This window comes from Poecilia reticulata, chromosome 1, assembly GCF_904066995.2.
Source record: "Poecilia reticulata chromosome 1, P_reticulata-male-v2, whole genome shotgun sequence".
Classification (NCBI taxonomy): Eukaryota; Metazoa; Chordata; class Actinopteri; order Cyprinodontiformes; family Poeciliidae; genus Poecilia; species Poecilia reticulata.
Genome location: NC_088830.1, coordinates 28,053,404 through 28,071,002, shown reverse-complemented (window position 1 = coordinate 28,071,002; position 17,599 = coordinate 28,053,404). Strand labels below are relative to the sequence as shown.

The window sequence follows — 17,599 nt, the reverse complement described above, 5'->3', positions numbered from 1 at the left end:
GGTTTTTTGTACCTTTTTATTGTTATCCTACTTCACATACCTTTGCAATTGTGTATGCAGCTTTTGATAATTGCACAATATTTCATGTCATTGTTGTGCCCTTACTGTACAGTATATTATCCTTAATATCGTTTTATGTATTTGTATATATAAAAGGATCCAAGCACTGAGTCCTTTGGCAAGGAAGATGTGTACAAACAAGAATAAGTTAGACTTATGGCGTTTCCTAATCTATAAAACATTTGACAGAAATCAGGATTTTCTTTCTAGTCTGAGGTTACAAACAAGTATTAAGTTAGTAATAAATCTATATTTTTATGTTTTCTTGTCAATGCATATCATTGAAAAGATCTTTCATAGGTTCAAAAGGCTATCAAGCTCAATTACAGCAAAATCCATGATTGTAATTTTAAATTAATTAACTTAAAGATATGACGTTAGAAATGTAGCTATATGGTTTGTAAACGTGTGAAGCTGAGTAAAGCTTCTGGTACACTGACAGTAAAAGTTTGCTGTCAATGAAGTGTTGTAGAAATGTGAGTAATGGAAAAGTTGTTCCGCAGCAAATTGCCTGCTCTGTTTGCTCAGCTGCATGCTGGGTTTTTAAAGAACAACCACAAAAGGAAATCGCCCTGAAAATGAAATGAAAGGCTGCGGTTCCTGCTATGCCCATTCTTCTTGTTGTAACATCTATTTAATTGTTGGCTATAAAATAGATCATCTGTTCTGCTGTGCCGTGATTCTCTACCTTTTATTCACAGTTTTTGGAAGAAGCTGTTTCTGTGTCTCAGGGTGTGGTATGTTTGAGCTGATTGCTCAAGAGCTAAGCACCATAATTACTGATCTCTGCAGCAGGATCCAATATCCAGGATCAGTTCCTGCTCAGCCTGCTGCCGTACGCAGAGCTCTCCGCTCATCCTCAGGACGTCAGTCAAAACGAAACGCTTTGCATTGGAGAAGCAACCAGAAATAAAAAAACAAGGGATTTAAAATAACTTTACTGAAAACTCAAGAAATCCACAAATAAAACTGATTAAAAAATAACTCTAAAATATCTGAAAATGAAAAAGACTGGATTATTATCCTGATGACCCGTGGGACAGTCGAGAACTTTTTAAACATTAAAAAATTATTATAAAACCAAATCTAACAGCCTGAATGTCCCTATTTGTGATTCTTTCGTTGTTTCACATTTTTATTAATGAAATTTTAAGTAAGTCATTTTTATTTGATGTACTGTAAATTATTTATAATTATTTATGTTTGTATGACTCTTATCTGTTCATAACTACGTAGTAATAGCTGCAATATTGCACCAAAGTTTAACGCTGCAGTCAAGCAACCAACCTTTTTGCAATAAAAACTTTATTTATTCGATTCATTTCAAGTCCAGTTCACAATAATCTGTCATTTCAATTCAATATACAGTGTATCATTTAAATAATCTTTAGCTGAAGTAATAAAAAACAGATAGTGGTTCATTGCATCCAATAAAATACTCTATATTTTGTCATTTCACAAATATAAATTATTTATTAGCATTTCATTAGCATGTATGCAAACACACATTTTAGAAATGTTTCCAATTCCAGCAGCATTCTGACATTCACAAAATAAAAAAATTATTCATAAATAACATTGACATAAAGATATTAAGGTTATCGGCTGAGAAAACACTTTTCAGCAAAATTACGGGAATAGTTAGTGCATCATATGTGGGAGCTTGATGTGCATCTTCAGGGTGCAAACAGGTCCTTTATCGGCTTGAATCCACGGTGACATGTTGACAGGAAATACTATCTGTATTCACTATAGCTAGACTGAAAGACACAACATTTTTAGAATTTTTTTGGTCTAGATTATAGTGCAAATATCTCAGTACACATGAAATGAGATAAAACTAACTTACAAATAAGTTTTCAGCAAGATAGTAACTTGTTTTAAAGAGGTAGTATTAAGAAAAAATTACTTTATGTCTTGTTATAATGTAATGTTTTTAAATTTTTTATCTAAAACATACCTGGAGTGTTGCCTTAATTATTTCATGCATGACTGAGAAATCCGTTCATCGCCATGACAACCATTCAGCTGTGCAAAATGCCTGGTTGGACCAAGCCACGCCTTCGGGACGCAGCTCCTCCTCTGAACTGCAGTTTATGAGCTTCTGCCTCATGGAGCAGCCTCCCGTACAACTGCCCCACTCAGATCCTTCAGACTAGCCAGCAGTAATTAGCAAACACCCGGTGAAAGTCAGCTGAGCTCATTGTATGAGCTACTTCTCAGTGCAACGCTGGTAAAAATGTTGTTAAAGGGTTAATAGGGAAGCCATGTTGTGATGACCCACTGAAGGCGGAGTTTCAGAAAGAGCAGGAGATTTTAAAGAGACAGAGGCCCAATTTCAAGCCGTTAAATTAGGAAGAAAAATTTCTTTTGACATATATATAATTTTTATAACAACCCCTAAATATTGATTTTTTTTTAAAAAGTACAAGTTATAAGTGAAATAACATGGGAAAAATGTCTTGAAGTACTTATCACTAGTACTTTTTCATTAATATTAAGGACTTACCCAGAATAAGCTGCTATTTCTTGCTGAAAATTTACTGAAAAGTTACTTCTAAGTCAGTTTTTTGTCTTATTTCAGGTGTACTGAGATATATGCACTAGAAACTAGAACAAAAATACTTGGTAATATTTTCTGTTTTTGCATTGGAGCCAGAAAAGTACGGGAGAGCACGCAGCCTATGGCTCTATGTGTGCTCCAAGTATTGAGTGAGAAGTGAAGGAAGAGGGAGGAGAGGAAGCTGCTTGAGTCTGGCTCGCCCAATCACGGTCCTGATCCGGAGACGGCACAGCTGGCAGAGACTCCTGGGGGACGCTGGAGTCAAACAGAGCCGGTTCAGGGGTTTTCATTCAACTTGAAAATCCTCACAGCGAAAAATCATTACCTTCAAATGCCACAAGCAGCTGGTGTGTTTCTCCACCAGGCGGAGCGAGGTCTAACGGCCGCTGGCCGTTTCCGTCTCTGAGCTTGGTTTCGGCTCCATGGTCGAGTAAAACCGACACCAGATCGGTGCTGTTCTGTCTGGCAGCTACATGCAGAGGGCTTTCCCCGCTTTTCCCTGCATTAACACTGGCTCCTGGATGAGGGGAGGAGGGCAAAATAAATGTCACAACTACAGCACCATGCATAGGGCCAACCAGAGGCGGGTAGAGTACGCAGAGGTTGACTCAAGTAAGAGTAAATAAAATGAATTGATTGGCTGACAAAATTACTACTTCCTTCTGCTAATATTACAACTTCTTTTAATATTATGAGTTCATTCTTGTGTTACTACAACTTTTTTCTTATATTATTATGAAATTCTTCTCACAATATCATGACTTTTTTCTTGTAATTATAATTTTTTTCCTTAATTTGGCCCTAATAGTCGGTTGCAGAGAGCAACTAGAAAGTGTAATTAAAAAGAAAAACAGAAACAGAAAAGTCACACCTTTGTCCAACAGCAGCTTTGAGCAGGCTGTGTGTCGGTGTAGGCAGCTCACGTAGAGAGGGGAGCCCAGGTGAGGGACCTGGTGGTCTGGATCTGCTCCATGAGAAAGAAGGCTCTCCACACACTGGCTGTTCCCTTGACGACACAATGACGAAAAGCTTAACTTATACAGAACACAGTTTGGACCCATTTGAATTCATTCATTTACATTATGGCTGATATAAAACCATATATGAGTTTAAATTAAATTTAATTATTTTTTTTGTTCTTTGTTCTAAACATCTGAAATACGACCACACTGGTGGTGCAATCTTTTCTCTTTTTGTCAACAGTTTTCACTCCACATAGTTGAATTTTATTTTTAGGTAAGGTAAAGGTAATTTTATTTATATAGCACATTTTCAGCAACAAGGCAATTCAAAGTGCTTATTACCAAAGATAAATATAAATAATGTGTGGAAACATAAAGAAACTGATTGACAATTATAAGAACCCTTTGATAATTGGAGTACTAAAGATTTTCCAATAAAAATGTTTTGACATGGATATTTTTCATCAAATGTAAATAAAAACCAATGTTTTTTTTCCCTCAAATGGATTCCCCCTTTTCTATTTATTTACTTTCTTTCGAGAGTTGCCTCTCTCATTTCCTATCAAAATCAAACTTTGGTTGAATGACAATAACAAATCAAAATCTACCAGCAGCAGAAATGATTTTGTGCTTATTTTATACGTAATGATTTAAACCTGGAATGTTGCAATGTTTTTCTGTTTATGATCCATCACACAAAGTAAATCAATAGCGCTCTGTAAGATTGTTTTTTCTGAAACTATTTTGATTTAGGAAAAAAAAATCTCTGACACTCCAGAAGCTGCTGCATGTGTGTGAGTTTGTTGCTTTGGGACTGCACACACAAATGCACACAATTGGCAGAGAACGCAATAAAATAGGCAGGAAATGTTTCATTTTTTCTTTATTTTTGTTGGGATGAAGTTGATGTGTGATTATCTGTCTAAGTGATTGGATTGAACTGAATTGACTTACATATTATAAACTGGATCTATTTGTCTTGGAAATTTCCTTGGGATGACATTTGTTGTGTACTGGTGCTATATAGATAAACTAAACATCACCAAAATGAATTAATTATACACATAATCACTTATTCTATGCTCCCACATACTGTATGTGTATGTTTGTACACATTGACATTAGTGAAAGCAAAGAAGGAAGGAAAACCTGCCTTATTTTTGCTTAGAGCATCTCTGCAGGGAAAAGTCTTTCCCATGTTAGACTGAACTTCCTTTCGTTTCTAAATTGTTGTTCACATTGTCACTCACTATTTGCCGAAAGCACAGTCTGCATGACGGAGAAAAGAGATAGTGAACATTTTAGGTATTTTACAGTTAGTATTTTGTAGGTCAAAATTAATATTTTGACTGAAAATAAATAAAAATCTTGAATAAATCATGAAATAATCATGTTAAGTGTACAGATGTTCTAGTGTGAAGGTTGTGATTCTGCAGGATAAATGTGTGTGAACTCTGCACATTGTGACTCACTAACCATGATACAATGTGTGCGTGTAAATAATTACAGTGCTAGCTATTTGTTTGCAAAGTAAATCTGCCATTTATCTCAGAAAAAAATAAGAATGAATTTTTAAGTCCCCCCCCCCCTACCATTGTTAGAACAATGGTTCAGTCCAAAGTGTGGGCGGAGCAACAGGCTGCTGTTAGTGAGAAGCAGAACTGTGTAACAGGTTAATTATATTACTTTCAGTCAAGCTTTGAATTTTACCATTTCTGCCATATTTTGTTATGTAAATTAGTAAATTTTTTTATTAGCACCTGTAAGAATTGAGCAGTGAGTATTTCCCATTGCACTTGAACGCACCTCTCTCAACGTAATCACGTACCCTGATGCATAGACATGAAAACTAATAATTAATTAATATAATATTAATATTAATATTAATAATATTCATGTCTATGGCCTGATACTTACAGGAGGATGTTTAATGCTGCTAGCATAATGTAAGTGCTACACTTTCGGTCCAGGTTTTTAAAAAAATAAATAAATTGGTTAAGTCGCCTCGTCGTTATATATTGTGTTTGAACGGATGTGTCTTTTCTTTGACTGTGAATGCTATATTGTCTATATGAGCCGAGTCAGATTTTATTTGACTGTACAGCAAGCTAGGTAATGCCAGTTCCTGTGTTGCGGTTATGTAGCTGCGAGTTACGATAGCTTGATTTCACACAGTTGTTGTGGGTTTTTCTTGGTTGTTTGAATTTACTATTATTTCTTAATTTTTGACTTTTTTTTGTGCAGAGAGAGGTGTTTTGGACCAGATTATATGGAATACTAGTAGTTTCTTCAGTCAAACCCAAAATAAATGAGAAAGTGAAATTATGTGAAACCTTTTCAAAATGTTGTACTTACAATGATTCCCTCACATCCCTTTCCTACAAAAAAAATCTGACTATTTTTATTGCTTAATTAAAGTATTTAGTGCTTAGTTTACTGTTGAGCAGAAACAAAATTCTGACTGAAACTTTGTGTTTTAGTCAAAAAAAAAAAAGACAAGAAAAAACCAGCCCACAAGTTGATGTTTTTGGTCCAGGTAACAAAAAGTTTGGACACCTCCGCCGTAATCTAAACGCATTCACATTCTGAACACAGCGGGGCGTATTTGTCTACTAGGAAGACACTTTAATACACACAAGGTTTCTGCTGTGTGTGCATACCTCTCCTGCAGGCTTCATGCATAGACGAAGGGAAGTGTGTGTGAAGTGTGTGCATGTGCGCTCCATTCTGCAGCAGCAGCTCCATGCACCCGACGCTCCCTGATGCACAGCAATTATACAGAGGAGTGACGCCGTCGATGGTGGCAGCATTCACCTGCAGGATCACGCACCATTAAACTATCATATTATGTCTGGAAATGAAAGTGAAAGTATCAGTACTTACATTAGCTCCAGCACTTAGCAACGCCCTGACACATGCCACGTGTCCAGACAGACAGGCTTCATGGAGGGGCGTCACTTGGTCGATGGTCTTGATGTTTACATGATATCCCTGCAAAAGAACACATGCAAAAAACACATTGTTTATTTGGTCGCTGCTGGGTGTGATCAGATCAGAGAAAAACCAATAAAACTGACAACATTATATACAAACAAGGCTGTGTAATTATCACTTTTCATCACTAGGGGGCGATGTACGGGATAGGCGGCTTTTCCAGATTCCTCACAGTCAACAGGGTTAATGATGGCGATTCAATATTAAACAGAAGATAAAGACGATTGTAGATTAAACTAGTTTACTCACTGGTTTTCCACTGTGTTATGTTTTACTAAGTGATTTGGTTTTCTTAGAAAAATGTGTGGTTTTAAGTTGGTGTCAGTGTCATGGTCCTACCTCAGCCAGCAGCCTGCGCAGGATCAGCAGGCGACCCTGAGACGCTGCGTCATGGAGCGGAGAGCGATCTGCCCACGACCCTGGAAACAAACAAACCCCCAAACACACCAACAAAACCTTTTATTATAGCCCATTTGTTTAGACCTTTACTTTCAGTTCACTACAAAAACCCAAAATCCTGCAGTCATTTTGGTCTAGTTTCTAGTTAAGATACAGGGTGGCCCATGAAAAAGTAGCCCGCCTTCCTGCCAGAGGGGCCACCGAGATCGCCGGATTTAACAAATAGTGACTTTTATCTGTGGGGCAATTTGAAGGGAAAAGTGTACGCTAATAACCCGAGAACTTTACAGCAATTGAAAGACAATATTCGAAATGCAATTCAGAGCATTGGTGCCCCATCGTGTATATGACAATATGTCAAGGCGCGCCCAAAACTGCATTGACACACGAGGCACGTTCTGTAAAGAGTGAGTAAAGATTTTGGCTTTTCAATTTCTTTCTTTCTTTACGGAAGGCCGCCAGTAATACTATAGTAACGCGGGCTGCTTTTTCGTGGGTCACCCTGTATCTTAGTACGCTTGAAATAAGACAAAACTTAAAGCTAACTTTTCTGCAAGATATAACACCTTGTTTTAAGTGAATAATTCCTTAATGAAGAACAAGTTCTAGTTACATTGGCAAAGTATTTAACTAAAACATTTTCCCAGTGGAACAAGTACTTTTTCATCAATATTAAGCTCATATATCTTGCTGAAAAGTGAGTTTTGTCTTATTTAAGGTGTAGTTGGTAAGATTTTGTGTTTTTGCGATGTTGTTTTGTCTTTTCAGTTCTTTCTTGTTTGTTTCTTATATCTTTATGTTTTTAGTTTACTCTTTGCGCTAGTTCAGTTGTTCTCATTGTTTGTGTTTTGGATTTGTTTAGTTAAGAGTCGTATTTATTTCTGTTTACTGTTCATGTTTTCTTTCATGTCATTGCTTTTTCATCTCGCCCCAGTGAGTTTGTGTTTAGTGAAACAATCCTGTGATTATTTGCCTGATGTTTTGTATCATTTTCCTGTTGATACTTTGAAACAACATAGATTTATACTCGTAATTTCTTTTTAAAACAAAAATACAGTCGTTGAGTAGTTCTTAAAACTTTAAGAACCACTCCAGTAAACTCAACTATTACCGTGCTGAATGACATTCAGGATGCAGAAAACAAGAATAAAATTGCTTCTTATCGTTTGGTTTCACATGTTTGGTTAAGTGATGCAGTTTATTTATGTAGAAGAAAACATTTAAAAATTTGAAGTGAGAAAAATGAATAGAAAACATTCTGGTGCACATATTCCAAACAGAAAGGTTTCGCATCATATTTTTAATTATGTGGCCAAAGTGCATTAGAAATGTACTGATAGTTGCTGTAGCAACAAATTAAACCATTGCGTTTGTGGCAATTCACAGCTAGTTAAATCTTACACACCTGTAAGTCAGGTTTTCAAAAGGCAATTCGGATTATTACTTTTTGATTTGCAACTGAAAGGCAAAGTTTAAATGCCTGATATTAGTCCACAATCTAAGCTCTAACTTCAGACAAAAATGAAAGTGAACATTAAATATCCACCTGAATTTTTCCTGACTCAGTGTCATACCTACTTTGTAAATAATTGACATCAGAAATTCCCCTAGTAGCATTTAAGGTCACCTGAGTACACTGTAAGAAAAGAATATCCCAAATCTACTCAATAAAACTATAGCAAAACATTAAAATAGATATTATTAAGTAGAATTTACTGTTTTGATTTAATGTTAAGTCATTTTTAACATTTTGCATTCATTTAATCTTAAGTACATTCAAATAGAAAATATAAATTAACTATAATTTAAACAAACAAATTAATTTTGAAAAAATTTAATCCTTTAAATTTATAAGCTGGAATATAGCATATTTTACATCAAACAGTTTTAAACAAACCTGAAAACAGTTTTAAATAAATAACTGCCACAAACTTAAGAACGTAATTAAACTAATAACTAAGTTATTAGTTCAACTAATAGTTCAACTAATAATATGCCAACTAATAGTTACTAACATATTAGTAACTAATATGTTACTAATATGTATGTAACATATTAGTTGAAACCACTGAATCGTTTTTACAGTACTTGTAATCTATTGAACAAATGTAGCTGAGCAATAATTTTTGCAGAAGATATTGTGATAAAATATAAGATTGTTGTTTTGAGACTATGTTCAGGCAATATAATGATAATGGCAAAATAATGCAAGAACACATTCTCAAAGCTCAATAAACTTTAAATTCTAATAAACATTTAACACTGGAACTGGGAGACATTTTAAATATCCAAAATAAATAAACAAAAAAAAAAACAAATAAATAAAAGTAATTAGGAAGTTTCTGAAAACAAAAACTGTGCTTCAAAAAAGGGCTAGTTGAGACCAAAACACCAGATTGAAGACTTTTGTCATCCATTCTTTTTTTTCTATTTTTTTTTTGGTAGAAAAAGAAAAACGGTAAAGCATGTAAATGGAAATTAATGAGTTCCTTTTAATTTATCATGCGATTAATTGGCTTATTGCTTATTGCGACAGGCCTACGGCTATTACAAAAACACCAGGGTAACAAAGAGCATAATATAAAGAGCATTTATTACAGTATTTCAGTAAATTCTCTAATTTAACCCAGAGGATGGACACTTAATGCAGATTACCATAAAAAGCAGTTTTATTGAGTTAATTCTACAGTTTTATTTAGTCTTAACATGTGTTGTTTTCAGATCATGTTAGGGGGTATTTTAGGCTTGCGCCATTAGGTCTTATTTACCCGTAACACATACCAGAACTGCGCTGTCAACACTGAATGCATCACAAGTTCAACATGTTGTTCTGTATTTCAACCTTTTTTTTCTTCATCCGTTCTGGTTTCTATCGCATTGAAAAGCTAAGCAGAGGACCGACCTTGGCTGATCAGAACGCCCCAGCAGGCCCGCTTCCTCTCCGGGGTGCTGCTGGGCACGGACACCGACTCTGCGGCTCTTTTCCTGGACATCTCCCCTCAGCTGCTCGGGCTGGAACTCCATGTACCGCGGCTGGGGCTCACGTGCTGCAGTCAAAACACCACAGCACGAGTCACAGCGAGGGGGCGGAGTCAAAGGCGAAACTCATTCTGATTGGCTGAGATGCAAGGTGGATCGCAGGACAAGATTATTTTAGAAAGATGATAAAATAACACGTACGCAGGAAGAAACTAATTATATTTACATAAATTTGTTTTTTCTAATTATATTTTTTTGGAGTATGCTGTACTTTCTACTTTTATTTGAGCAATTTTAAAATTAATATCTAGATTTCTTTACAAAATTATGTGATCTACTAACCAACTACATTATAATCTTGTTTTTTTAAATCATATTTCATCACAAATTTCAGCCCATTGGAGTAAAAGATTAAATTATTTATATAACGATATACATAACCAGTTACAAAAATGGTTTTGGACACTCAGCAAGCAGTAGAAACCATTCAATTTGCCTCTCCATAATTTACAGCCCATATTTTACTAACTGAAATCTACGGATTTTTGATCACCTTGTAATTTTAGAAACAAATTAAATTACATAATTTAATTTCTCCCTAAACTACTATTTATAGTTACTATAATTACTATGAACTACTATGAACAGTAGTTCATAGTAACTACTATTATGAGTAGTTACTATGAACTGACTGGAAATTTAAAAAGCTAATTTAGATTAATTCAAGATATGTAAAGGTGACACTTAAAATAAAATACAGATGAATCTCTAAATATAAATTTATGGCATTAAGAGTCGTTTGCATCTTGAAAATGGGCATCTGAAGGTAAATGATCCACTGTGGTGACCCTTAAAGTAGAAGTACCAGCAAAAATCTCATTAAAAGAGTTCAATATGTTTCACACAACACAAATAAGGGGACTAATATATATTTTGGTAGACTTTATTTATTTATTGTGTACTATGGAGTCTGACTTTCATTCAGAAGATGGCGGTAATGCCCCGTTATAATAGTAGCCAAACGCTATTTAGTGGGGAAAAGAAGAGGAAGCGCTTATTCATCTCTGCAGGTGGCTGTTTCCTGTCTGTGTTGCTACGTTAACAAATCATTCATATAATCGTTATTATAAATAGTAAATTAACTGTTCAGACACAGGTTAATCACTTTTATTATTGAAGCAATTCCCTAAATGAACACTTAACTCTTTTGACAAGAAACAAAACGCCTAATACGGTGCATTTATTCTGAAAAGCTCCGCACAGGAAGTTGTGTTTACGGCGACACTTCCGGGTATACATCCGCTAGTGTTTGTTCAACGGTTGCTCTATATTAGCCTTTCGTCTGTCATTCATTTCAGCTCCCTTTAGCCACTTTTAAAGATGAATACGGTTCTATCGAGAGCTAACTCGCTGTTCGCCTTCTCTCTGAGCGTCATGGCGGCTCTGACTTTCGGCTGTTTCGTCACGACGGCTTTTAAAGACAGAAGAGTTTCTGTGGACATCCACGTCTCTAAAGTTATGCTGTAAGAGCTTCATTCATATCAGCTGTTTGGGGGAGAAAACTGCTGTTCTTTGTCTTCATGAACGTTATTAGCAGTGGTGAATTTATTTATGATGCCTCACCATCACCATGTAGAGTCAGAACGAGGCCCTGCTGTCTGATCGGATGATTAGTAACCCAGACTTCCTCCTTCTGCTGCTCTCATGTTACCACCTGTAGTGATATTTATTATCAAACTAGATTTAAAACCGGCTTCATTAAAAAAAACATACTTGATAAAAAAAATTATTTAGAAAGTTTCGTAATATTTTGGAAAAGCTGCATTAATTTTTATGCACATTTATTCACCATTACCACATGGGAGCACAACCATATGCGTCTCTTGCTAGTGACCACACCGCTTTAGCTGACATGCAATGGCAGCATCATGCTGTGTGGACTCAGTTCCCCACTAAATCCAGCTTTTACTTGGATGCAGAAAGCATGGGCGGTACCAGATGGGGGGCTGAAAGAGGCCAGATCCAAAAGAGGATCTGGCCTCTTTCAGATCCCAAAGAGGAAATTAAGCATTTTTGTATCTCTTATTAATGTATTCAATTGTTAATTTATTAAGTTATGCACCATTATAGAAACTATTTAACTTTCAGTTTTAATTTAAAGCTGCAATAGGTAATTTCTGAGTTTGAAAGGTGGAAAATTTTCAAAGATTGAATTTTCCACTTGTTTTTTTTTCTTTTTTTTTTTAGAAAATATCTGAGAATAATCTCAAAGTTTCTGAGTTTTTTTGGAAGATATTTGTAAACAAATAAAATATACATTTTAGCTCCTATGTAGTTAGCATCGCCATTCTTAAGACCCACAAAATTATCTTGTAAAAACTCGTAACATCAGGCTCCAGATTTGCCTTAAAATGAATCCTGAAGGCACCTGGCAACCTGGGAGAAGATGGGGAAACGGAAACGTTTTTTTTTTTTTTTAATCTAATTTGAGTTTCAAACTAATTAATTTTCCTCTCTAACAGGAAGAATGTTGATGACTTCACAGGACCCAGGGAACGAAGTGATCTGGGGTTTATCACCTTTGACATCTCAGCTGATATCCTTTTACTTAATCTGATGTCCTAAATGCTGAGATGAAGTTATATTTGCTCAGCAGTAACTCCGTACTATTTAAAAACTACACTAACATCAATGTAACTGTACTTTGTTTTTGAAGAGATTTGGTTAATTCAAAGTGTTGTTGTTTGATCAAATGTGTGTCTTTGTGTTGTTCTTTAACTTTTCACACATTTGGAGCCAATTTTTGACTGGAATGTCAAGCAGCTGTTTCTCTACTTGTCAGCTGAATACGCCACAAAGAGCAACGTAAGTAAACACAAACTTATTGAGCTTTGGTGTGTTCATCTGGTTTGGATCAGCATGAAATAAAAAAAATCAGACACACGTTGTCATTCAGACAACGTCATGGCTTATACCTCATAAGTCCTCTCCCCCTGCTGTTGCATGCATTGAAGGATGGAATCAGGTTTAACACATACACCAGTCAACCTGTCTCGAGAAAAAAAAGTTTATTTTCTTGAGATTAACTTGTTTTCTTCAAGTTAATCAGGAAAAATTGACGTTGAAAATGTGTTTCAGTATAAAGCAGTTTGATTTATAACAAAAAACTAATCTTCACTGTATTTCTGTACAAACTACCCATCTGACCTGCATTTCAGTGCATTTGTAATAACATTTTGGCTGTTATTACACATCTATTTGTCTGCACTGATGTACTGTATTCTAAATATTTTGTGCTTTTTAAAGTTAAATACTAATATTTAACTTTAACAAGAATGAAAAGAATATTTAACAAGTTAAATATTAGTATTTAACTTTTCAAGCATGTTCTGTTACTTTTGGTGGGTCATGACGAAAATAAGTTTTTCACTACCAAAACCTCTGACCGTTTCTTTACACCCACAGATAATGACTTTGATATGACTCTTTTAGGTGACTATAAAAGTGTGTGTGTGTGTGTTTGTGCCAGTCTCTAAACCAGGTGGTGCTGTGGGATAGGATCATCCTCCGAGGAGAGAACACCAAACTGAACCTCAGAGACATGAAATCCAAATACTTCTTCTTCGATGATGGGAATGGACTCAGGTTAGACGCTGCAGAGTGTTAGGAGCATGCTAGATTAAACCATATTTTACACCGACAACGCCGCTAATGTATCATGGTGCGTTCACACCAAATTCGTTTTGACCGTCTAGCGCGGCGCGATTTGAACCGTTTTGAGTGTTTGAACCAGACGCACCTGACGCTCATAACGCGTTTGGCGTAAACGCACCAAAAGTGCACACGTGTCGAATTTGAAGCGTCAGACACGTTTGGTGTTAACGCACCATCAGAATTAAAAACGTAAATATTTATCTAGTTAATAGTGTTGACCATATCAAAGCACTACGTCCCGTTTTGTTTTCTATATCACGTGTACATTTAAGATTTAGGGCTTCGTGTTGACAATTTCACAACCAAAATCAAAGATGATCATCAACGAGGAGCCGTTTGTTGCCTTCCAGCACATTGCAACAAAGTGTAATAGCTTGTATCCGTGTTCCTGAATGCGATTGGCTGACGGGCACATCTGTGTTGTGTGCAGGGCCAATAAAAACATCACCTTGACGCTGTCCTGGAACGTCATTCCCAACGCTGGGATCCTTCCTCTGGTAGCCGGAAGCGGACACGTCAGCCTGCCTTTCCCCGAGCAGTACGAGGCCACGAAGAGCTACTAGACAGAAATGTTCACCTGCAGCAACACACACACCTTTCCACCATGACTGATGCCACACACACACACCATACATTAGTGTTTTTCTGTATGAGGCAGTTTGTAATAAAGAAATAAACTAACATTTGTGTGTGTACAGATTTTGTGGAGAAAGTGCTGATCAGACTCAAAATAGTTTAATATTATTGTGGGATACATTTTTCTAGGTCTCCACATTAAACGATAAGTTATTGCAATAAACGATAAAATTGTTTTGAGACCATTTTCAAGTAACAGCATAACAAGGAGAGAACACATTCTCGAAGTTGAACAAACTTATCTTTGAGGAGAAGTTTATTAAATCCTTAAATTCGAGTTGTGAAACCTGCAGAAACTCTGCTGGTTGAGAGCATTTGGCAGGACTGCATGGCGTCAAACTCTGGTCTGCTTTGCATTGCAAACCAAAATGCATTTTCTATGCAAATGTGGGAGAATTAAAGAACATAAACAAGCTAACAGAATATGATTGGCTGTAGCAATAATTCTCATCAGTAAGAATAAAGGAATACATTTTGCCTTGTTGGTGAAAACTTGACCATTCCCATTAGAACAGAAGTAACAGGCACAGAACTACTAAACTTTTATTTTAGCACAGTGCTCAGATAAACAATATTCACAAACACATATCCTCTGCTTACAAAGAAAATACTAAAGTAAGAAATTCCTCCCCGTCTTTTTAACGTTTTAAATTACAAGCTGTAATAAAATGGCAGAATCCCATCCACCTCCATCAGTAATTTAAATGAAGGCATTACTTCCTTTTAGTGATGTTTTTAAAAAAGGTGTGGCGTTAGTCCAGGCGTTGGATGAGCTTCTCCTCCATCATACAGTAGAGGGCGACGTGGGACAAATCTGAGATGAAAGCGTGGCAGGCTCGTCTGCTGATGCCCTTACAGCCTCGCAGGTCCAGCAGAGTCAGAGAGGAGAAACGCTTCAGGTAGGGCAGGCAGCCGTCCGTCAGCTGGTTGCAACCTTACAAACACGAACAAGTCAGGATTTAAATGAAGCAGATGAGACGGGCAAGGGTTAAACTACGGCTGGAAATCAATTAAAACAATTGATCACCATTAATCACTATGTCTTACTTTGTAAGCTTGAAATATAAATATAAAAACAGTTATATTTATCCTGGTGCGCTGCAATTAAAATGCAAGAACTTGATCTGATTTTTTTTCAACAGCAACAAACAGAAACTGGAGGGAAACTCCAGCAAACTTATTCGGGGGACAACTGAGAAATTTAATTTTATTTTCTAGTTAGGGGCATGCCATAGCAATGCATAAGGAGAGCAGTACTGACTTGCGAAGCAAGTCAGTACTGCCTCCATGCATTGCATGGCAGGCACCTATTGCTCTACACCTAATAGAATGTCTCTTTATTCTTATTAGGGGCATGCCATAGCAATGCATAAGGAGAGCAGTACTGACTTGCGAAGCAAGTCAGTACTGCCTCCATGCATTGCATGGCAGGCACCTATTGTTCTACACCCAATAGAATGTCTGTTTATTAGGGGCATGCCATAGCAATGCATAAGGAGAGCAGTACTGACTTGCGAAGCAAGTCAGTACTGCCTCCATGCATTGCATGGCAGGCACCTATTGTTCTACACCCAATAGAATGTCTCTTTATTATTATAAATATAATTTATTATTCTTCCGTTACCGTTAATGCGGCTCGTACCGCTGCATGCTGACCCACAAAAGTGGTATCAAAACGTGCGGCTCAATCCCGGCAAGTGAGCTATTACTTTTATTGGGGATTGGAGTTAAAATGATTACATAAATTAATAAAAACGAAAAAATTTGAGATTTTGTGTCTCACAGAATCAGTAATCTTTCTCTATGAAACACACACACAGGACTGTTTATGGCTGACTCAAAAACCCTTTTTAAATCCCCCTCACAGGCATAAATATCGCCCTATTGGTCTGAAAGTTGGTCATAACATAGATACACATGCCTGCTCATGTACAATGTTTACAAAAATTTGCTAGGGCTTATGCTTTTTGTCAGGGTCCTTCAGACTGACGCCTGGTGTCTCCCAAGTATAGAAACTGTGTCTGAAGAGGATTTTCCCGCTCTTTGGCTCTCACAGCTGCAGGGGATTAATTACCATAGCAACAGAAGAACAGAGTGTCTGGAACTGCAGCTCCCCAGGACTGCACTGTAGGGTTTACTGGTATTTACAACTGCTTGTGTTTTCAGCATTATACTACTGATTCAAGACTATAACCATTACACATATGTCCCCCATGTTAAAATCTGACATAAATAAGAATAAATAGCTGATTAAAAGTCTATGGACAGAAAATAACGTCGCTGCTCCTTTAAGGAACCAGCGGCACAGACGCAGCGCCTGCGATGCTACAGATCACAAACCTGACAGAGAGCAGAAGAGGATTCGTAGGAAAAGAGCGGTGATGCTCAGCAAGGCAGGTCATTAGCATTTGTACAAAAGTTAGCATTTCACTGTCTATGACTAGTGCACTAGCACTTTTACCTAAAGTTAGCTTTTACCTAATTTTCTCATTAATTAGAAATGTTTAGTATACTGAATAGAGTAGTAAAATTAAAACAACATGGTCGTGTTGCTCCACATCCTACTGCCAGCATTTGAGCTAACATTAGCATATTGGCTAATTTTAGCATATGCATCAATTTTAACATAATGAATGGTACAAGTACAGATTATTCTACATGCTTCTGCCTCTCCACAGGTTATTGACTACGTTGCAGCTTTCTTTAGCATTAATGCTAATTTTTAGTATAAAAACACTGGCTCAAAGCCGACGGGCACACTTTGGCATGCCCCTTTAAAATTTCTGCAGGAATTTTCTAGTTATTATAACATCTTCTTCCATTACCGTTAATGCGGCTCGTACCGCTGCGTGCCCACCCACAAAAGTGGTATCAAAACGTGCGGCTCGTACCCGAGAAGGGAGCTATTACTTTTATTGGGGATCGGAGTTACGATGGCGACGTAAAAAGCGAAAAACGAGCGAAATTTCCAACTGCCGAAACGTTAGAGTGTAACTGAAACCAACTGCCGCTTTTTAGAGTGAGGAACAGAGTGGAATTTTGACCCAAAAATAATTTTGAAATCGCTCTCATGGCCGCAAAACTTGTGCTATTGGTATGAAAGTTGGTCAGGAAATAGCACCGCATGCCTGCTCCGGTAAAATGTTTTCAAAATTTCTCTAGGGCTTACGGTTTTCTGTCCAGGTGCTTCAGAGCAAAGTTATGGGACATGACCAACTGACGCTTCATCCCCAGTGTTTTATATAGGTTTTTGAGTTACTACAGATGGAGGGTGAACAGAATGTTATATCTG

At 36.8% G+C, this 17,599-nt stretch overlaps 3 protein-coding genes across 5 annotated transcripts in view; 1 reads left to right on the top strand and 2 right to left on the bottom strand.

The window, feature by feature from the left end:
* Positions 1-1,348: 1,348 nt before the first annotated feature.
* On the bottom strand, positions 1,349-10,056 carry asb5b (ankyrin repeat and SOCS box containing 5b). The gene is made up of 7 exons (XM_008418941.3): positions 9,881-10,056; positions 6,919-6,998; positions 6,469-6,576; positions 6,246-6,399; positions 3,495-3,629; positions 2,949-3,140; positions 1,349-2,878 (listed from the first exon to the last, which is right to left on the bottom strand). The coding sequence occupies exons 1-7, from the start codon at positions 9,969-9,971 to the stop codon at positions 2,751-2,753; spliced, it is 888 nt and encodes a 295-aa protein (XP_008417163.1). The 5' UTR covers positions 9,972-10,056; the 3' UTR covers positions 1,349-2,750.
* A 1,173-nt stretch (positions 10,057-11,229) lies between these two features.
* On the top strand, positions 11,230-14,354 carry spcs3 (signal peptidase complex subunit 3). Its single transcript, XM_081610660.1, has 5 exons — positions 11,230-11,480; positions 12,480-12,555; positions 12,748-12,822; positions 13,487-13,602; positions 14,102-14,354. The coding sequence occupies exons 1-5, from the start codon at positions 11,338-11,340 to the stop codon at positions 14,232-14,234; spliced, it is 543 nt and encodes a 180-aa protein (XP_081466786.1). The 5' UTR covers positions 11,230-11,337; the 3' UTR covers positions 14,235-14,354.
* Positions 14,355-14,834: 480 nt separating this feature from the next.
* kdm2aa (lysine (K)-specific demethylase 2Aa) overlaps positions 14,835-17,599 on the bottom strand; it is a 30,244-nt gene continuing 27,479 nt past the window's right edge. For all 3 annotated transcript variants that reach the window (XM_008418921.3, XM_008418904.3, XM_008418913.3), the window contains one exon: positions 14,835-15,241. In XM_008418921.3, coding sequence (XP_008417143.1) covers positions 15,060-15,241 — 182 coding nt within the window. In that variant the 3' untranslated portion in view covers positions 14,835-15,059. The remainder of the gene's footprint in view (positions 15,242-17,599) is intronic.

Bases quoted from the DNA above. Each gene is read 5' to 3' on its own strand.
- spcs3 (XM_081610660.1), top strand. From the start codon at position 11,338: ATGAATACGGTTCTATCGAGAGCTAACTCGCTGTTCGCCTTCTCTCTG. The intron at 11,481-12,479 runs GTAAGAGCTTCA...CCTCTCTAACAG, and splicing joins CACGTCTCTAAAGTTATGCT to GAAGAATGTTGATGACTTCA. The intron at 12,556-12,747 runs ATCCTTTTACTT...CTTTTCACACAT, and splicing joins CCTTTGACATCTCAGCTGAT to TTGGAGCCAATTTTTGACTG.
- asb5b (XM_008418941.3), bottom strand. From the start codon at position 9,971: ATGTCCAGGAAAAGAGCCGCAGAGTCGGTGTCCGTGCCCAGCAGCACC. The intron at 6,400-6,468 runs GTAAGTACTGAT...GTGATCCTGCAG, and splicing joins TGCTAAGTGCTGGAGCTAAT to GTGAATGCTGCCACCATCGA. The intron at 3,630-6,245 runs GTATGCACACAC...TGTGTCGTCAAG, and splicing joins GCATGAAGCCTGCAGGAGAG to GGAACAGCCAGTGTGTGGAG.